General features: G+C 33.3%; 1 protein-coding gene across 1 annotated transcript; it reads left to right on the top strand.

Annotated features, from left to right (window-relative positions):
• Nucleotides 1-18,326: 18,326 nt before the first annotated feature.
• LOC107945318 (glucan endo-1,3-beta-glucosidase 6) lies at nt 18,327-22,242 on the top strand. Its single transcript, XM_016879277.2, has 2 exons — nt 18,327-19,288; nt 20,900-22,242. The coding sequence occupies exons 1-2, from the start codon at nt 18,957-18,959 to the stop codon at nt 22,026-22,028; spliced, it is 1,461 nt and encodes a 486-aa protein (XP_016734766.1). The 5' UTR covers nt 18,327-18,956; the 3' UTR covers nt 22,029-22,242.
• The last annotated feature ends 956 nt before the right edge of the window (nt 22,243-23,198 follow it).

Raw genomic sequence — 23,198 nt, 5'->3', positions numbered from 1 at the left:
TTTCTTCTTCTTTCCTCCTTAAAATTTTTGGCCAAGGATGAACCAAAGGATGAGAAAATTTTTCTTTGTTTTTCTTTCTAGTTTCGGCAAGCATGAAGATGAGAAAAGGATGAACAAAATTCTCTCCTTTCTCTTCTTTAGCTCACGGCAATGGGGGGACAAACAACTACACACACATTTTTTTTTTTGTATTCACCATACTCCTTTTTATTATTTTATTTGTCTTATCCCAACATTTTATGACACAAATTAACATATCTTATTTGTGCCATACTCATGCCATAATTTCCATAAAATAAATTGCACAATTGTGCATCATGCCCATCATGGCCGGCCACTACTAGTAGGGGGGAAATTTGACATGCAAGTCCCCCTTTGTCCACATGCACTAATAGGTCCTCACACATTGACCTATCACATTTTAGAATTTTCTCACATAAGTCCTATTAACTAAATTCACATGAAATCAACCAAATTGAAGCTTGAAATTTTCACACATTCATAATTACATATTCTAGACAATAAGTATCACATTCAAACATTTTGGTGACTCGGTTTAGCGGTCCCGAAACCACTTCCCGACTAGGGTCAACTTTGGGCTGTCACATTTTCACTTCATTTTCCCTTTTAGTTCTTTTATTTACCAAATGACCAAAATGCCCTTAAAACCTTCCTTTCCAATTTTTCCTATTCATGCTCATTTTTGTCCAAAATTTTAGAACTTGGTCAAATTGCTATTTAAGGACCACTAATTAATAATCCAATGCAATTTCATGCTTGAAGCTTCTAGAACACAAGTTTTACAACTTATTTAATTTAGTCCCTAAAGTCAAATTGGACATCTTAGGCATAAAATTTCTTCATGAAAATTTCACACAAACATGAAATCAAATCATAGATCATAAAATAATCATAAAATATTTTTTTCTATTTCGAATTTGTCATTTCAAAACCACTGTTCTGACAAGACCCTAATTCGGGATGTTACACTATCTATTCCTAAGGTTCAACCGAGATTTCTCTCTTACCGAACTTTTCTGGTTAGACCCAAGAAGTCTATCATAATTCATACAATATTAACACAATTAAAGCATAAATAATGATGCATTATTTACATACGAACTTTCCTCGGTACAAAAATAGTAGAAATGGACCTAATCGTCAAAGATTTTATTTTTCCACCGATCTAGTTGCGAACCTCATTTCTTTTGATCTATAATAGCAAATATAACTCATTATTAACCACATTACTCAATTCAGTCCAAAAAATACACTATGGAAAAATTACATTTTTACCCCTAAACCTTGACATATTTAAATTTTGGTTCCTAAGCTCGTAAAATAAAATCTATTCAATTTCATCAAGACCCAAGCCTAGACGAACCCTATACATGCTTATAACAACCCACTTGTTTCATTAAATCACACTATTACACACATTTTGAAATCTTTTTACAAATAGGTCCTTTTGACATTTTCATCAAAAAATCACCTAGTAAAAGTTGTTTATCTAACATTAAACTTGCATAATCAACCATTATACATCAAAATGAACAAATATCTAACATGGTTCAAACCCTATACCTCAATCATAGCTCAAATTAATGGTAGGAACTGCTAGATCGGATGATAACGACTTCAAAAATGTAAAGAGCATTAAAAACGAGGCTAGGATATACTTACAATCAAGCTTGGAAGTTGAACAAACCCTAGCTATGGTGACCTTCTAATTTTTGGCACATGGAGAAGAACATGGACAAAAATTTTGGCTTTATTTTCCCTTTTTATTCATTTATTTGCCAAATGACTAAAATGCTCTTAATGCATAACTTTGAAATTTCATCTATTCATGTCCATTTTTTGTCCCCTAATTTACCCAATGGTCAAATTACCAACTAAGGACCTCTAATTTAAAATCTCATAGTAATTGGAAACCTTTAACAAGTAAAACTCAACTTTTGTACATTTTACAATTTAGTCCTTTTTACTAAATTGAGTGCCCAAACATCAAAATTTTCGAACGAAATTTTCATGAAACCATTCCATAAAACTGTAGGCCATGAAAATATAATAAAAACAAGTTTTCCTACATCAGATTTGTCATCCCAAAACCACTATTTCGACTAGCCCCAAAATCGGGCTGTTACAACTCTCTCCCTTTAGGGATTTTCATCCCCGAAAATCTTACCAGAAAATAGGTTCAGGTACCGTTTTCTCATAGCCTCCTCAGGTTCCCACATAGCCTCTTCAACACCATGTCTTTGCCACAAAAATTTCACTTGAGCTATACTTTTATTTCTCAACTGTTTAACCTCTCGAGCTAATATCTTAATCGGTTCTTCATCGTACGTCATATCCGGTCGAATCTCAATCTCTGTCAGAGAAATCACATGTGAAGGATCGGGACGATATCGTCGCAACATTGACACATGAAACATATTATGAATTCTTTCAAACTCTGTCGATAAAGCTAACCAATATGCCACTAGCCCTATTCTTTCGATAACCTCATATGGCCCAATGAAACGTGGACTCAACTTGCCTTTATGGCCAGATCTCATATTCATCTTCCACGGAGATACTTTCAAAAATACTTTATCACCAACCTGAAACTCAATCTCTTTTCTTTTCAGGTTTGCGTATAACCTCTGTCTATCTGAAGCTGCTTTCAAGACATCACGAATTACCTTTACTTTCTCTTCAGTTTCTCTAGCCAAATCAACCCCGTGAACCTGTTTCTCACTAAGCTCGGTCCAATATAAAGGTGTTCGGCATTTGCGGCCATACAATGCCTCAAAAGGTGCCATTTTTATACTTGACCGAAAACTATTGTTATAAGCAAACTCAACTAACGGTAGATATTTTTCCCAACTACCTTCGTATTCCGAAACATAACATCGGAGCATATCTTCGAATACCTAAATCGTTCTTTCAGACTGGCCGTCGGTTTGTAGACGAAACACGGTACTAAAGTTCAACTTTGTACGCAAAGCCTCTTGTAACCTCTTCCAAAATATTGAAGTGAACCTCAGATCTATATACGAAATAATAGACATAGGCACTCCTTACAGTCTTACAATCTCCAAGATGTACAATTCGGCTAGCTTATCAAGTGAATAATCAGTACGTACCAGTATAAAATGAGAAGATTTCGTCAATCTGTCTACCACAACTCATACAGCATCTTTTTTTCAAAGTCAAAGGCAAACCAGTTACAAAATCCCATCATAATCCTATCCCATTTCCATTTGGGTACCATCACGGGCTAAAGTAAACTTGAAGGTAATTGGTGTTCAACTTTCACTTGTTGACAATTCAAACACTTCGAAACAAACTCTGAAATGTCTTGTTTCATACCTAACTACCAATAAAATTTCTTAAAATCATTATACATTTTTGTACTCCTCGGATGCACAGATAAACAGCCGTTATGTGTTTCATTAAGAATTGTCTGAATAAGTTCATCATTTTTCGGTACACAAATTCTGCCTCGTAACATCAAACAATCGTCAAATCCGATATGGAAATCTAAATCACTACCCGATTCACAATGAACTTTTTTGGCTTTCAAATCACTATCACATTTCTGAGCTTCACAAATTTGTTGAAGAAACAACGGTCTAGCTCTCAACTCAGTTAGGATCGAATCGTTATCGAACAAAGTCAACCATGTATTCATCGCTTCAAAGCAAACAAAGTCTTTCTAATCAACGCATGTGCGACTACATTTACCTTACCCGGGTGGTAATCAATTACCAACTCATAATCCTTCAATAACTTGAGCCATCTCCGTTGCTACAAGTTCAAATTTTTCTGAGTCATCAAGTACTTTAAGCTTTTATGATCAAAAAAGACATGACATTTCTCACCGTACAAATGATATCTCCAAATTTTCAGAGCAAACACAATGGGGGCTAATTCTAAATCATGCGTCAGATAATTCTTCTCGTGCGGTTTCAACTGTCTCAAGGCATAAGCTATCACTTTGCCCTCTTACATCAACACACATCCTAATTCATTCAGTGACCCGTCGCTATAAATCACAAACTCTTTTTTCGGATTAGATTGCACTAAAATCGGTGCCTCAGTCAATAGTACCTTCAATTTCTCAAAAATTTGTTGACATTTTTTGGACCATTCAAACTTAACATCTTTTCACAACAACTTGGTCATAGGAGTAGCAATCATCGAAAATCCTTTAACAAACCGTCAGTAATAACTGGCTAAGCCCAAGAAGCTTCTGACTTCAAATACATTCCTTGGCGGCTTCCAAAAAATAATTTGCGAAATTTTACTCGGATCAACCTGAATACCATCACCCGAAATGATATGTCCCAAAAATTTGAGCCAAAACTCACTTTTACTGAATTTAGCGAATAATTTCTTATCTCTCAAAGTCTGCAAAATAGTTCTTAAGTGCTCGGCATGCTTGGACTCATCTCGAGAATAAATCAAAATATCATCAATAAACACAACCATAAACTTGTCCAAATATGGTCGAAAAATTCTATTCATCAAATCTATAAAAGCAGCAGGTGCATTAGTTAATCCGAAAGGCATAACAAGGAATTCATAGTGTCCATACCTTTTTCTGAAAGCGGTTTTCATCACATCCAACTCTTTAACTTTCAACTAATAGTAGTCAGATCTTAAATCAATCTTCGAGAATACTGTTGCTCCTTTCAACTGATCTAACAGGTCATCTATCCTCGGCAAAGGATACTTGTTCTTTATAGTCATCTTGTTGAACTGCCGATAATTGATACAAAGTCTCATAGATCCGTCTTTCTTCTTTACAAATAACACTGAAGCACCGTAGGGAGAAAAACTCGGTCTCTCAAAACCTTTATCTATCAAATCTTGCAACTGAGCTTTTATTTATTTCAATTCAGTCGGAGCCATTCTATACAGAGCAATAGATATCGGCGAGGTCCCTGGTACTAAATCAATACCAAACTCAACTTCTCTAACCAGTGGTAACCTAGGCAACTCTTCTGGAAACACATCCTGATATTCACAAACTATCGACACTGACTCAATTTTCAATTCAGACATCTTTGTATTCAACACATAAGCAAGATAAGCTTCACAACCTTTCTGTATATATTTCTGGGCAGACATTGAAGAAATCGCAACAGGTAACTCATTCAACTCATCTGAATCAATCCGAAGAGTTTCACCGTTTTCACATTTCAGCTCAATAATCTTTCTTTTACAGTTCACTACGACATCATGCAGTGTCAACCAATCCATACCCAAAATAACATTGAATTCATCAAATGGAAACAACATCAAATTAGCTGGAAAACAATAACCTCGAATCATCAAGGGATAATTCTTGCAAACTCTATCAACTAACACATGTTTACCTAAAAGGTTTGACACTCTAATCACAAACTCGGTAAACTCAATAGGCAAGCTCTTACTAGCTACCAATTTCACACAAGCATAAGAATGAGTCGATCCAGGATTGATCAATGCAACTACATTAGTATTATAGAGAGAAAAAGTACCAGTGATAACATCAAGAGATGTCACTTCTTTGCGAGCACAGATGGTATAGGCTCTAACAGGTGCTTGAGCTTCGGATCTTACAGCGGTGTCTTTCGCCACACCTTCATCATGTGGAGAAAGGCTTCCCTACCTCCTTCTCCCTGACTCACTGTAGGAGGTTTACTATCTGACGGCGCTCCCCCTTGAGCGAATGCCGGTGCATTACTTTCGACCTCATCAACCTTAGCTCAATTGGGATCCATTACTATACGAAAAGACAATTCAAAATTGTCAGGAGCTATCATACTATCACAGTTCATTTATGGCATGTATAACTAGACTCTTATTCACGCTACATTAGTCTAAGAGTCGACTAAATTGTAGCTCTGATACCATTAAATGTAACACCCTTTACCCATATTCGACACCGAAAAAGCGTACGAGGCATTACCAGGCTTAAACACAAGCAAACATACAATTCTAAGCCATAAAATTTGGCATCAAAATTCAAACTTTTTACATTTAACCATAAGGTCCCTAATACATTCCTACGAGGACCAAAACATGCTTTGGAAGTGGTTCGGGACTAAACCGAGAACCTTAAAAATTTTTACGACACTTAGAAATTTTTTTTGCTAAAACAGGGGTCACACGCCAGTGTGACTTGCGACACGCCCGTGTGAGCAGACTATGTGCTCACATACGCCCATGTCCAGACCCCGTGTAACTCTTTATTTGTCATCCATGAACAAAATGAAGTCACACGGCCAAGGCACATGCCCGTGTGCTTAGGCTATGTGGTCGATTTAATTTTCCTAATTTTTCATACAATAGGTGCGGACTTCACACAGCCAGGGCATACGCCTGTGTTCGAGGTCGTGTCGTCCACATGGCTGAGGCACACGACCGTGTCTCTGCCCGTGTGCTCAATATTGAGCATTCTATTTTCCAAAAATTAAAGTGCAGGGGACACACGGCCGGATCACACACCCATGGAGCAAGCCGTGTGTTACACACAGCCTAGACACACGCCCGTGTCTCTACCTGTGTGGACAAAAATAAGGCTATTTACCAAGCTTTTTTTCCACCCTTCCACGCACAACCTACACAACAACATATAATAGCAATCTAAGCATATACATTAAACCCAATGAACCACAAACAAGGCATCCACACATCATTCACATAATATCATTTACCACATGCAACCATCACATGCTATTCAACTTAAACCATACAAATTTCTATATCCATGAAAGGCATCATCATATGCATATACTTAAACCACTATTAGCCAATGTGACAGACCTAATTTAACCCTAGTCGGAATGTGGTTTCGGGACCACAAAACCGAGTCATAAAAAAATTTTACTTTAATTTTTATTGCATATATTTGATGTGTAATAGTGTGTGTATGAAAAATTAATGTTTTAATTTATTCTTAGGAATGTGAATTTTCTTGAAAGGACTTAGTTGAGAAACATAGAAAAGATGATAGGTAAATTGTAAGGATCAAATAACAACAAGGTGAGAAAACTTGGGTTTGCATGTCAAATTGCCTAAAACTCAAGTAGTGGCCGGCCAAGCAAGGATGGTTCTTCCACTAGGTTGAATTTTTAATGTAATGCTTTTATTAGTAAATGGTTAAAATAAATTAAAGAAAGGAAAGATGAATAAAATAAGAAAGCAAGAGAAAGTCTTCATCTTCTTTCTTTTTCAAGTGCCGTGAGCTAGGAGAAAGAAGGAAGAAATGTTCTAAGACATTCGGCCATCCTAAGGGGTTGATTAAGGTAGGATTCATGTTAGTTTTGTTAAAGTTTTTGTGAAAATCTAGTTAGTAGCCAATGTCTTATTATATCCCATATGTTAATTTTCTACCTAAATAGGTAATTAAATGGCATACGGTTAGGGAGAGGTAAATGCTAAGAGTATGGTGCTTTTGATGTTGAGAACGGAAATAGTAGAAAGGTGAAAGAAAATTTAGGTAGAAATGTAGTTATATGTGGATTTATATGATGTTACAAATAGATGTGAAGCTATGCTAGATTAGGAAAAATTCGGTCAAGTGTTCATAAGAGGAAACTATGTGTTTAAAAGAATAAAAATGATATTATAATTGATAGTATATGTATTCGGCCATCTAATTAAGTGTATAGGTGATGTTAAATCTAATTTTTGCACATTCGGCTATATAAGTATGCCCATTTGTGATATTACCTTTGATTGTATAAAATCGACTAAAATGAGTAATTAGTAAGGGGGTTGCCTAATATACAAATATGTATATATGTATGTGTAATTGGATTATTGATAGTAAGGTGATATTATATGGTTATTAGCCGAATGGCTCAAAAGCATAAGGTAGAAAGATAAAAATTTACCATGTGTTTCTTATGATATGAAATCATTAATATTTTGATATAAATATTTAGCAAGACGGTTAAACTAGTTTAACTTATTCGATTAAGCTCAAGAATTTAAAGGAGGGGAATCAAGCAAGGGCAAAGCAAAGAACATCGAGTAGCCGAGTTGGAACGGTTTTACCCAACACAAAGTAAGTCCTTAAGCATTTTTGTAAGGTTGATTAGTTTGTATATAAATAATACTAGTGAATCATAAAAGAATTCCTTTTGATGAGTATTCTTTTGGAGTGATTTTCCTATTTATTAATGTGACCATATGTGCTATTTTAATTATGTAAATTGCCTCATCATAATGAGTTAACATACGGTACTATGTGTGCGGAATTAAGTGGCACTATATGTGCCAATTTGGATGTTGAAGCATGAGAGAAAATCCAATGCGCTGAGTGTGCGGGTTACTATGGCACTATGTGTACGAGTGTGACGAGCACTATGTGTGCAAATACGGTTGATAATATAAAGTGTGCATGAAAGAATGAAGTGGTAGAACTAGTAACTAAAATATCGAACTTGAGACATGTGCTGAGTAGGTATAAATTTATCTAGTGCATCATGATTCCATGCTTTGAGGAATTGGGTCTAAATCAATGGGGTTGTTTTGGTATTTGATTTGATTGTAGGACTTGGCATGAGATTGAATCGAAATTCTAAGAAATTATAGCATAGTTCGGTATGGTTGGAGTAACTGATTTTGCATTATTTGCTTTCTCTTATGATCTTTTATAAATGGATGGTATGTAAGGCTTATGACTTACTGAGTTATATACTCATTTGGTGTGTTTGTTTGTTCCTTATTTAGGTTTCTTTGACCCATTTTGTGTGCTCGGGACCATCGTCGAAGTCATCACACCAGCTTGCAACTTTTTGGTACCCTCTTCTTAGTTGGTCTAAGAGAACATTTCGGCATGTATAGGCTATTATGTTTTGTTTGAACTTTAATATGTAAACTTTTAGCCATGCGAATATGGCTTAAATGCTAAGTTTGGATTTGGCCTCATGGGTGCTTAGTTATAAGGTTCAGTAAGTTTGGCCTTGATAATTCGGTTTTGATTGAGTAATAGTCTAAGTCTATTTGATTATTATGCCGTATGTCATGGCTGATCATTTTTGGTGTTACACTTATGATATGGTTATTGAGTAGTATGGAAATTCTTGGTAATGACTAGCCATTGGAATGGCTAATCATGATCATATTTGGTGTTATGTATGCCTAATTACTAGCTAATCCATGGAAATCATGAAATAGGTAAATTTTTTTACCATAAAATAGATTCAGACAGCAGTAGTGATGTAAATTTGAAAAATCACTAAAAATAGTATAAATGGAATTAAATAATGAATAAATTATGGAATCGAAGATTGATGAGTGTATTTTCATATGAAAGAAGCAAAACAGGTATATGAGCTATATTTTATGAGATGTTTAAATTTTTGTGAAATAGGGATAGAGCAATTTCTGGATCCCCTGTTCTGACTTTGGAAATTCACCATAAATTTTAAAAAAATAATTAGAAGTCATGCCTTATATGTACAGATTCATTATTGAGTCTAGTTTTATTAAAGACAAACGGAATAGGCATTGAAGCCCTGTACATGGAGATATCTAATTTGTAATGCATAGAGGTCAGAGTAGTCGAACCCTGATACAGGGGAGACTTTAACTAATAAACTGTACTAATTGGCCTGACCAAAAATTCTACAAAAAATTTTATTAGATAAATATATGAGTCTAGTTTCAGGAAAAATTTACGTAATTGGATTTCGAGTTACGGAACTCGAGATATGATTTTTAAAGCGACTGTGATGCAATTAGCTAGCTTGTCTAGAAAATTTTAAAATGGATTATATGAGCTGTTTAAATAATGAATTAAGCCCGTTAACACCTTGTGTTCGACTCCGGCAACGGTCTCGAGTACGGGGTGTTACAGCCAATTTCAATGGCCATTTACAAAATGAATTATCAACCAAAATAAGCCAACACATTTGGCCAAATCAATTAGGACACATAACAAAAAGACCAAGTCCCTATACATGCCATAACTCAAAACATTAAAATCATTGGTACCCAAAATGTTCAGTTGATAGTGTGAATGGATCTCCGTCAGTCTTCGATCCCTGAGCTGACTTCGTGACACTATAAAACAAGGGAAAAGAAAGGGAGTAAGCTTTAAAGCTTAATAAGTACCTATATAAATAATAAGCATCATAAACACACATTTATCATGCAATTAACATGAAGTGAGCTAACATATATGTCATTATAAATCTCATAGTCCAACTTGGCATGAATATTATTAAAACCTTAATATCATACTTGGCATGAATATTATTAAAACCTTAATATCATAACTTGCACAATCATAACCTTACCAAGGGATTCATCACATATCGAGCTCATTAAGCATAAGTTTTACGTACATACTTGTACCATCTTGCAATATACTATGGTCCTTCGCAACATTAACATTTCTGTTATGATTCCCATTGAACCACTTGCAATATTAAAGGATACTCGGCAAATCTCACACTCATAGTACCATATCAATGCCATATCCCAGATATGGTCTTACATGGGATCTCATATCGATGTCAATAGCCTAGCTATGGTCTTACACAAAGTCTCATATCGATTCCATATCCCAGATATGGTCTTACACGTAATCTCAAATAACCCTAATGTCATGACATTTGTATCCTATCTATTCCTAAGGTTAAACCGGGATTTCTCTCTTGTCGAACTTTGTCGATTAGATCCAATGAGTCAATCATAATTCATACAATATTAATGCAATTAAAGCATAAATAATAATGCATTATTTACATACGAACTTACTTCGGTACAAAAATAGTGGAAATGGATATAATCATCAAAGATTTTTTTCCCCCCGATCTAGGTCCAAACCTCATTTCTCTTGATCTATAATAGTAAATTTAACTCATTTATGAACCACATTACTCAATTCAGTCCAAAAAATCACACTATGGCAAAGTTACATTTTTGCCCCTAAACATTGACATATTTATATTTTGGTCCCTAGGCTCGTAAAATGAAATCTATTCAATTTCATCAAGACCCAAGCCTAGCCAAACCCTATACGTGCTTATAACAGCCCACATTTTTCATTAAATCTCACAATTACACACATTTTGAAATCTTTTTACAAATAGGTCCTTTTGACATTTTCATCAAAAAATCACCTAGTAAAAGTTGTTTATCTAACATTAAACTTGTATAATCTACCATTAGACATCAAAATGAACAAATACCTAACATGTGTCAAACCTATACCTCAATCATAACTCAAATTTATGGTAAAATAGCTAGATCGAATGATAACGACTTCAAAAATGTAAAGAGCATTAAAAACAAGACTAGGATGTACTTACAATCAAGCTTGGAAGTTGAACAAACCCTAGCTATGGTGACCTTCTAATTTTCAGCACATGGAGAAGAAGATGGACAAAAATTTTGGCTTTTTTTCCCTTTTTTTCATTTATTTACCAAATGACTAAAATGCCCTTAATGCATAACTTTGAAATTTCATTTATTCATGTCCCTTTTTTATCCAATGGTATAATTACCAACTAAGGACCTCTAATTTAAAATCTCATAGAAATTGGACACCTTTAATAAGTAGAACTTGACTTTTGCACTTTTTACAATTTAGTCCTTTTTACTAAATTGAGTGCCCAAATGTCAAAATTTTCGAACGAAATTTTCATGAAATCATTCCATAAAATTGTAGACCACAAAAATATAATAAAAACAAGTTTTCCTACGTTGGATTCGTGGTCCCAAAACTACTGTTCCGGCTAGCCCCAAAATCGGGTTGTTACAAATTACAGACATACCATGATTGGTCTTTGGGCATACTCTAAGATTAATATGATCAAAAGACTACCAAACTAATACCGGGATATCGTGGGCTTCGAATGATCTGCTTGACTTGTTCCGCAAGTTGACAATTTACGGGGAAAGGGTAAAGCAAACGAGGTAAGCATATACAATGCTTAGTAAGATCATAGGCATTAAACCAATAACTTACCTCAGTTACAATATAAAACTACATGCTACTTAGCTTGATATAGTTTGCTTAACATTGCAATTCAAAAATCCAAAGGTGAGTTCAACTTTATCAAACCATATAGTATTCAATCACATAACATTTTAATTCATTTAAATTAATATTTTAATATCACTCACAAAACAAACAATCATTTAATCAGTTCACTATCTATATCATATCATACAATCTATTTTCCTGCAATACATCTCATTTCAAATTAATACCGAACATCATTTTCATTTCATAATTTGAATTTTTAATCAAATTCATATTAGATCATATGAACTTCATTCCCATATCATATTAATTCATCTTTATACCAAATATACAACAATTTCCAATTTATTTTCAATTACTACTTCGTTTCATAATGTGAATTCCAAATTAAACTCATCAATTTGTCACGTTTCCATATTAGCCCTCTGGGCTTGTATAATCAATTTTCCATATGCAAATGTATCATCCGATTATCATAACAACTCAAAATAAATTTCATTTATTCCATTTACATTATACATGTCCCTATTAACCTGACTTGAACTCGAACGGATACACAGATTTAACCAACACACCAATTTGGCACCCAATGTCTATCAGATAAATCTGAAAATAACAAATTGCGCCCTGCGCTAGTCGGTAAAATCAACAAATAGATGTGCCCAACACTCCCTAACACATAGTTGTATAACCCTGAACTCTTTCGATCCTATGACATGCCAATTATACCCGACCCCGCTCGAACAATTAATAGGGTAACATTTTCTTACATTTATTTTCAATCAATTCCCCATTTCATTATCATAATCTCAATCAAAAAAATCCATCATTCTCATATATATAAACAATATAGTTCATCACAACATAAGTCCAATTTAACATTTCAAATAACATTCAATATTTTTGAATTTATTCAATTCAATCCATAGCACAAATAACTAATTAATAATTCTCAAATATGATAGCATTTCACATAACATATCCTATTTCAGTCCAATTTAAGGTCATTTTCATAATTAATTTCAATTTTCAATTCATCGTATTTAATTTAATCTTTTATCTCACCTTTTTTGTACTGAATCGCAAACAATTAAAATTTTAATTAAACATAGTTACAATTACAATTCTAAATGATTAAAAATTTATCACAAATATATCACATGAACTTACCTGGTCAAGACAACAGACAAACAACTCTCTAAGGATTAATTACCAAATTTTTCCATTTCCCCGATTATCTTCAATTTGGTCAACTTTTTTATCTATTCAATAATTTGATTCAATTTATCAACTCTAAACATCTTATATCATTTTATTATAAGTATATATCAGTTTAATTTTATTATTTGAATCCCCTAAACTTTTACATTTTATTCAATTTAGTCCCTAAAACCAAAACTACTATAACTTCCAAATTTGAACTTCAAATTTTAAACCCAATTCAATTATGTCCATATACAACCTTCTATTATCACAATTTACAAAGATTTCATTCCAATTTCAACATATTCACAATTTAGTCCTTAACTCAAAACTAACAAATTTTACTTAACAAATTAATCCTACTTCATTTCTAAGCTTCAAAATCTACCAATAGCATTCAAACAATTCAATTAACATCAATGGAAATTTTATAAATCTTTAACAGTTTTGAAAACATAGATACGAATTAGTTGGAACTAGTTGCAACGATATCAAAATCATAAAAATTACGAAAAACAAGCTTAGAAAACATTACCACACAAGAGAAACAAATTGGCCTAAACATGAAGCTTCTCCTATAGTGTTTTTGAATTCTTTTTCGGTAAGAAAGCCAAAATCAAAGTGATGACTTTCATTTTTTATATTTTAACCATTATAATATTAACTTAGTATTAAAATTAAATAAAAACTTAACTATAAAATTCAATAAGACATTTAACAATGGGACACCAACAAATAAAAGGGCAATTTGTAACTTCAAACCCTTAACGTTAATTAATTTAGTCTTTTAACTAATAAAAACCAATACTGATTAACTTTTACTATTTTTATGATTTAATCCTTTTTTCCTTAATTGACCATCCTATCACTAAAATTTTTGGCCCACTTCAATTTACCTATATAATAGTTTCGTAAATATTTAATAAAAATATTCACGGGTTCGATTTACAGAAACGAGGTCCCAAAACTCATTTTCCAAAACCACTTGACTTTTTATACGCACCACTTGTACCTTAGCTAACTGATCAATTAATAAAATATATTAAATCACGACTTGCTATTATACTATATTTAACTCATAAATATTAATTAAATATATCTATGAACTCTCTCGTCAGAACTGTGGTCCAGACACCATTGTTTTCAACACCATAGAAAAACGGGTTGTTACACAAGTATAAGTTCAATTAATAGTTTATTACTATAAATACCATAGGGACTAGGTTTTAGGAACAATTTTAAACTTTTACTGTGCCTAAAAATATTATTTTCTAAACTGGTTTTTTCATTAATTGGTATTAGAGTCAAGTTGTGTTATGTTTATAGTATAAAACGATACTGAATTTTCTCTTTTTCTCTCATTGTTAGATTAAATTGAGATAATAGGTGGCATTCTTAATTATGTATTTTTTTATTGTTATGTATGTGGATGAATGTATTAATTAATTAATTATGTTATAAAGTAATTTTTCCAAAATTATGATTCTTGGAAACTAGATCGGTTTGCTTAAGGACAAGTAAAGACTTAAGTGTAAGGGAATTTGATCTAACATAATTTGATATGGTAAATTACATTCTTTTTAATACTTAAAGAAGCTTGTAATCGAGCATTTTTATGTTATTTTCGTAATTTTTTGATTTATATGTTATTTATACTTAATTGAATAAAGCAAGTCTTTATATGATGTTTATCGACTAATTGGCCAACTCAAGCCTAATGAGTTCGAACAAAGTTATGGAGTCGTGTAGGAAATGACTTGAACCAAATAACAATGGAGTTAGGGGGTACTGTCCAAAATGTCGCGACACTGAAGCTGCACATACACTTTGAAGGATTTTTGAACAACATTGACAATGCTTGTAGACTATGGCTAAGGTCATCGCATGAAGAACATAAAGTCGCGACATCCATGACAGTAGCCAAAAATGAAGTCAATCACAAGGTTGTAGCAAAGTCGCAACATTGAGAAGCAAAGTCGCCACAACCAAGTCCGTCTTCAAATATTCGAGCAAATTACTTGGAAAGTCCTGACATCGGGTCTATGTTGTCACGTCATTGAGGCTCGACGGACCTAAAATCTGTAAGGGTGTTTATGTCCATACAATCAACTTTTTACTTGTAATTCAGGGCCAAGTCATCTCAATTAGGTCAAACATCATTACTTTTTATAAATGTTAACTCTTAAACACAATTAAAGAAGGCTTTTTATGATTCATAGTAGTTAAGTAGTTTGTTTTTAGAATTTCTCATAGAACTTTGTTATTTTGATTCTTGTTTCTAGAAAATTTAGTTTTTATGAATTTCTTTCTTTAGTTTTCTTTATTTATTTATTCTCACTTTCGTTTGCTATGGATTTATCATTGGTGAGAGTGATCAAATGCTTCTATAACAAGAATTTCAGTTGTTGTCCAAAAACGATCTCCACAATTAAAAGTCTTTAGATTAGTGAGCATCTCTCAACACTACTCCCTATTATTAGCTTTATTAATGATTTACGAATTAAACGAGTTTGATGTCATTAGAATGGGTTGTAACTAAAATATTAAGGAAGTTAGGTAATTGAAGTGGGAGTAGCTATCTTAGCTTAGGATTTAACTGATTAATATGATTAAATTGAATGAACTTAAAACCCTAAAATTGAAGACTCTAGGTGGAAATTTAAGTAAATGAGACCAAAAGGAGATTTTACCAGAACCAATTCAATTATCTAGTTTAGATCCATTAGGTCGAAAGATAAGTGGACTAAATTGTAAGATTGGTAAAATTGTAGGTCGAAAGGTATTAATTGAACCAATAGAGAGTTAACTAATAAAAATTACTAAGTCTAGATTAATTACAACCATGGAAATTTATCAACTCCTGTTTGTCATTTCCGATTGATTTTTCTGCTAGTTTATTATTTATGCAATTAGATCTTTTTAGTAATATTTAGTTTTTATACTCTCAATTTACGTTTAGTCGTACTATAGTAATTAGGGAAGTAGCTATTTAGACTCACCTTTACATGTTCTTTGTTACTATTTGATTCAATTTTAGTTCATGCCTCTTTTTGGTATGATCCTTGGAATACAAAAGTATTCCGTTGTAAATCTAAAATTATATTACAATTTGACTTATATACTTGCAGTACACCGATATTCTATTATTTGTGACAACTTATTTTTTTAAAAAAAATCTATTATTCGTAAGAATACTTATAATTTTCGATTTATAAAGAGAATTAACTTTCTTATTGAAAGTTAAATAAACATTTGATTATGTGCACTAGTTCGATTTGTTTGAGTCCACACTCAAAGCAATTGGAGGTTCGAGAATAGTGGAAATGATCAATTGGTTGAAAGCCAAAAAATGACCTAGACTACATTATGCTCTTATTTAAAAATTTGAAAGAGATTATAAGTAATTCTAGACATTGTATCAAAAAACAAATAAAATTTATTTCATATCCACATGATAAACAACTCTCTAAATCTTACCTATTTAATCATACTCTAATTCAATCAATTGGTAGGCATATTTCATTTAATCCATAATTTATTTATAACATAACTTGACAAAAGTCAACTACTTCCTTTCAAATCTACAATCTTTTCGTTGCCTTTGTTTCCTCTTCAATAACTACATACTCAAATTAAGACTACATTAATGATTTGAGAAGAAGCCATTGCTTCTTTACCTTTCTAACCTTTTAAAATTTTCAAAGATTGGAACTAAGCTTATAAAAGTGTAGACCATAGTGGTTTTTAAAGATTTAAGGTGGGAGGTGAAGAAAGAGATGAAAATGGTTTTGTAAAGGAATTTTCAGGTTCCTCATTTTCTTCTTAAAAATCCAATTCCATGGCACCTATAGCTCAGCTTTGCCAGTCAAGATCATGAGACTTGATCAAAGGGCCCTCATTTAACCTATCTTATTTCTCATTTCTCTCAAATTGTTAAACTCCCCGTCTTTATGTCCTTTCACATTTTACCAAATTTTAGAAATTGGGAAATTATTCCATCAAATCCTACTTGTCACCCAAATTACAAATTTAAGATAAAATTATACTTCATCTCATTTAATACCCTTTTTAGTGTTCAACTATCCCTACCAATATTTTTTAATTATTCTAAATCTTTTCTCTTCAAAACTTTTACATAGTCAAGTTAGTTAATTTAAATAATCATAATTAATTAATTATAAATAATTTAGATATGAAACATTAAATATATATTTTTTAAATCTTTGCATTTTGGTTGAAGAGTCATGAAAAATAACTAATATTCCACGAAAATAAAATAAAAAATTAGGAAAGAACAAAGATTAATAGAGAATGTAACTCTTGTTGTTGTATTCTCGTTCACTTGAATCACAAATTTATTATACAAATGTTGAGGTACAAATAATGATAAAGTTTACAAAATCAAAGACAAATAAGAGATAAATGAATACATAATGATAAATAGAAAAGATAAATAAAATATTTATCTTAAAAAAATAATAAAAATTTATCTCCCAATATGTTTATCTACAATAATAAATAATTTATAATTAAAAAAATTATCGAGTATAGAGTAAATTTAAAATTTATGGTCAATATATACCCTTTTATTGAACTCATAAAAAGTGAATAATTAATTACTAAATTAGTTTTAATGAATACTTTAAAAAACTTAAAAAAATTAAAATATTTTAAATATTAAAAAGAATAATTATATCAACTACTTCAATAAAAAATAATTAAATAATTAAAAGAAATCCAAAAAGAAATCAAATTCAAATGTACTGGCTACACAACTAAGCTTGACGAAACTATGGTTTGGGTAGCAGTAGCATAAACCAAACTCAGAAGATGAAGCAATGATTGATGAGTGCAAGCAATGCAGAGCAGGTAATAAAAACCTGAGATTTTGACCGTCAAATTGGAGAGGGCCGGATAAGAGCGAAGGCTCCATTAGCTGTAGAATGGCCCAATCCCAGCTTCAAGATCTTAACACTAACTTATAACTGCCGATCGCCATTCCGCACTTTACTCTCTCATCAGTTATCAAATAGACAAACGACATCATGTCTCCGTCAAACCAGAGCAGTTTTGTTGTATTATTTATAGCTTCCCATGGGCCCCCTTCCTATTTTATTTTGGTTTGCTTTTCGGATTTCGTGCTTGTCTACACATTTCGCACGTCACGTAGGTTCCCACCCTGGTTCTATCCTTACATTTCCCTTCCTTTCCTGTCTTTTTCCTTTTCTTTCCTCACTTACTTTGCTTTGCTTTCTCTCTCACTGATTCCTCAACTTCTTCTTACTCAAGTTGCTGCAACGGTGGATTCTTAACTTGCCCAAGTCCGCATTGCCTCTTCCTTTTTAAACTCACTTATTCTTTTTCATTTTTTTCTGATTTTATTTGTACCGCTGAATCTGGGTTTCACTCTGACTACTACTGGTGTTTCTTTTCCTTTTCTTTAAACCCCTCACATCCATTCCTTACTAACTTTTTCCATTTTCTAAAAATCTCTGCTAGTATTGTATTCTCTTCAAAGTACTACAGTGCAAAGATATGTTCTTGAATAAGCTACTAGTAGATTTCAATTTTCACTGTTACGTTATTTCCCTGGTTTTTTTATGGGTTTCTGAGTTCAAGCTTGTTGCTCGGTTTTTCTGCTAATTACACTATTCGCTCCCTCGTAGGCTTGAACTTCTGGTTTTTGCTAGATTTGCTTCCTCAGTTCCATTTAATCTCCCAGTGTTAGCCGTTAAGCTTGGAACAAAGGAAGCCTAAACTAGGTAGGAAAAATATGGGGTGTATTACAGTTACTATCGGGATTGTATGTTTGTTTACCTTGTTGTGGAGTGTGAACGGAATTGGTGTGAACTGGGGAACACAGACATCCCACCCTCTGCCCCCAGACACAGTAGTAAGGATGCTGAGAGAGAATGGGATTCAAAAAGTGAAGCTTTTTGATGCAGATTATGGTATACTTAAGGCTCTAGGTAAGACTGGGATTGAGGTCATGGTGGGTATCCCAAATGACATGCTCGCTTCTGTGGGTGGCAGCATGAAGGCTGCTGAGAAATGGGTTGCCAAAAATGTCTCCGAACATATCTCCTCCAATAATGTCAACATCAGGTCAGCTTTCTTTCTTTTTCTCTTCAATTAGATTCACTTCCTATCATTGTTCTTATATAATTGTTGAGATCCTTCTTGCCTAATTGTTTTTCTGTTACTAGAATCTAGAGCTGAAGCTTCAGTAATTTAATTGTGGTGGTCTTTTGAATTTAACAACCATTTCTTATACTAAAGTGTCCTTTTGATTCCAATAATCTGATTTCACTTCACGTATCAATTTACTCTGTATTATTTGATGTGTTGCTGTTGAAATCAAGGGAGGATTCCTAATTAATTTTGCATAAAAAGATGTCAATTCTCCCTAGAGATTGTGAAAGTTCTACTAATGAAATTGAAAGTAATCGTCCTTTATGTTATGGTAGTTTAGGTCTAAAAAAGGGTAAATTGTTAGGCTAATCCTTGTTGTGCATCGTTCTAAGTGTGAGCTAGGCTTCTAGCTTTTGCAACGTAGTAGTTTAGGTGTAAAAGTGGCAAATGGAAACTATTGCACTGGTCTTTTAAAGAGAGAGAAGGGAGGGCTGAAAAGATTTTAGTGTTCGGGTGCAAGAGGATATCTTGCTGAGGTTGCGACTAGAGAGAGGGGTGGAATGGCTATTGACCGATGTGTATATGATACAGAAAGGATTGATATATAAAGTGTGTGTAAGGAAAGTTTCTTTAGAAACGGAGACAGGAAACTGGAATAGTCATGGGAAAACCCCAGCATGATCAGTGGAAAACCTTGTTTTACATGATCTCACGCTCCCTAAACCAATTCTTTAAATAGATAACAGTTTGGTACTTTTCTCTCGAGGACTTGTATTTAGTTATGTGCTACCAAGCTTCTATGATCCAATTCAAATATGCTATAATACTAGCTTTTCTCTAACTAGCCGCTTCCATGGTCAGCTATTCCGCCCTCCCTCCTGTCTACCCTTTCTCTTTTGCTTTCTGGATTGCTTGTATATTATGGATTTCTATGTCACCGCATCTATGCTATCCAAATATTAATTTGGATTAAATAATGGCTTCTGTTACAATGTACATCTAAAATTTGTTCATGAGTTGGAATAATTTATTAATAAATTAACCAAAACTAGAAGGATATAGTCTGAGACTTACATGGTTAAAACATCCTTAAAAGGCTTGTTCCCCTCTGGAACATGGTCAATCACCTTTAGGCATGACTAGTTAGTGAAGCCATGTTTAATATGTAATTCAAATTCTGGCTGGTTTTGATTTGGAGGCATTGATCTTTTCATCTCCTGTGGTTAAAATATTCTAAGCTTGATATGCGTCTATCACTGTGATTATCCTGCAAATGTGCTTGTAACTTCATATTTGCTTCTCAACTTTTGCAATGACTTGTTTAAGTATACATCGACTTGTTGTTCTTAAAAATCTTTAGCCTTATTGTATGTGTGGCAGGGCATTTGGCTGGGAAATTTGGTTTGGATGTTGCAAGTATAATAACTATCCTCTTGTTAACCACATAAATATCCTTTTTTGAATATCTCTTAAGATGTATATGACTACTGGCCTGCATGTCTAAAGATGTTGGACTGTTAAATTTTGGCGCGTACTCTAGGATTGCCAAGTTTCATTCTCTAATTTTCATGGCATTCTTTACAGATATGTTGCTGTTGGTAATGAACCTTTCTTGGAGACATATAATGGAAGCTATCTTCATATAACCCTCCCTGCTCTTAGTAATATCCAGTCTGCCCTGATCAAAGCTGGGATTGGCAGCCAAGTAAAGGTTACTGTTCCTCTCAATGCTGATGTTTATGCAAGTTCAAATACCTATCCGTCTGGTGGTGATTTCCGTACTGATATCTTTGACCCCATGCTTAAAATTGTCAAGTTCTTGAATGATAGTAATTCTCCCTTCACGGTGAACATCTATCCTTTTATTAGCCTCTATACTGATTCCAATTTCCCAGTTGAGTATGCATTCTTTGATGGCAACGCGACGCCTCTAAATGATGGTGGGACATTATATTACAACATGTTTGATGCTAATCTTGATACTCTTGCACATGCATTACAAAAGAATGGATTTGGAAATCTGCCTATTATAGTTGGGGAGATTGGGTGGCCCACTGATGGAGACCGAAATGCTAACATAGAATATGCTCGACGATTCAATCAAGGTTTTATGTCTCATATTTCTGGTGGGAAAGGAACCCCAATGAGACCCATACCGATAGATGCGTATTTATTTAGCTTGATTGATGAGGATGAAAAGAGCATTGATCCAGGGAATTTTGAGCGCCACTGGGGTATTTTTTATTTTGATGGACAGGTTAAATACCCTCTCAACCTTGGAACTACAAACAGTGGAGCATTAATTCCTGCAAAAGGTGTACAGTACTTGGAGAGGAAGTGGTGTGTGATGAAGCTTTCAGCCCCACTTGATGACCCACAAGTGGCACAAAGTGTGAGCTATGCATGTGGCCGTGCTGACTGCACTAGCCTCGGTTATGGGACATCTTGTGGAAACCTAGATGCTAGGGGAAACATTTCTTATGCCTTTAACAGTTATTTTCAGAAGAATAACCAGCTTGAAGACGCCTGCAAATTTCCAAATGTTTCAGTTATAACGAAAACGGATCCCACCCCTACGGTGGGAAATTGCAAATTTCCAATAATGATCCAGCCCTATTATGAATCTGCAGGACGGAGGTTTGGGTGTGGCCAGATGCCATTGCCTTTGGTTTCTGTTCTTCTCCTCCTATTGCTAACGGTTGTACAACTCTAATCGGGGGGCATCATTCTTCTGCAGATTGATGAAAACTGTTGAGAGGTGTAGTTGAAGCTATGAATTTTGCTATCTATAAGGCAAACTGTGAATATCTTGTTTATTTTATATGCATCTGTATTTGTTAGGGTTGTGTCTTGCTTTCTTTTACTCCACTCTCCATCATGCTGGAATCTGAAACTTCTAATGCATCTTTTCTGATATTTTTCATGTAGATCTTTTTTTCCATTGAGGTATATATTTTTTACGTTTGAGGTTAGGTCAACTTTAGTTATTATTCCTTGTATTGGGCAACGAAAAGGTGGATTTAATTTTTTTTTTTAAACCAGTTTCTCTAGCATTCAAAATGCAAATTTAGTTTTTTTTTTAATTATTCAGAAAATTTGGCTATTTACATTTCCAGGTTAGTGTTAATTTTTCATGTTTAAATATGTTGATTGGATATATCCACTTGGCCACAGTGACAGTTTTCTTTTAATTAGAATGTCCAATTGATGCATACTCTATGCCTATTTATGATTTGAGTTATTGCTTATTAAATTTAAGTATTTATATATCCAAATCCAATTGACATGTTTTTAGGTGGCTTTTTACTAGCTTTTAGCCTCAGAGGTCCAGGTTTTGGTACTCAATTGCAAGTCAGTTGCTAAACGCTACAGTGCACGGGCTAAGTATTAATACCTTATTTTAGGTATCGAAAAATGGGGTTTATGTACCGATACCTAAACCATTTGGTAATGTCACTACACTGTTTTGTGAGTTTCCAGCCCGTCAAATTTTGGAATTCTCCAATCACTCTTTAATTGTTTTAAATGATTTTAATTGATTTTAAAACTTCTAAATTAATTTTTCTCCAATTTTTATAATTTTTACAAAGTTTAAAATTTTTAAAAAAAATTTTAGATGATCACCTTATTTTTGCTCTAATGGCATCTCTCACTTGTACCAGATGTCGAGATGGGTGAGTGGTGTTACAAAATTATTTTTAGTTAAAATTTTAAAAATTAGTTTTGAAAAATGAAAATATATGAAAATTAAAAATCATAAAAAATATTTTTATTAAAAATATTTATAAAAATAAATGATGAAAATAAAAAGATTTTAACTTCGAATGAATTGACCTGGTTCAAATCTAATCCATGTAAACTAAAAAATATTTTTTGAGCAATT

The sequence above is a fragment of the Gossypium hirsutum genome, chromosome A08 (assembly GCF_007990345.1).
Source record: "Gossypium hirsutum isolate 1008001.06 chromosome A08, Gossypium_hirsutum_v2.1, whole genome shotgun sequence".
Lineage (NCBI taxonomy): Eukaryota > Viridiplantae > Streptophyta > Magnoliopsida > Malvales > Malvaceae > Gossypium > Gossypium hirsutum.
The sequence above is the reverse complement of the archived record's forward strand: the minus strand, read 5'-3'. Positions and strand labels throughout refer to the sequence as shown.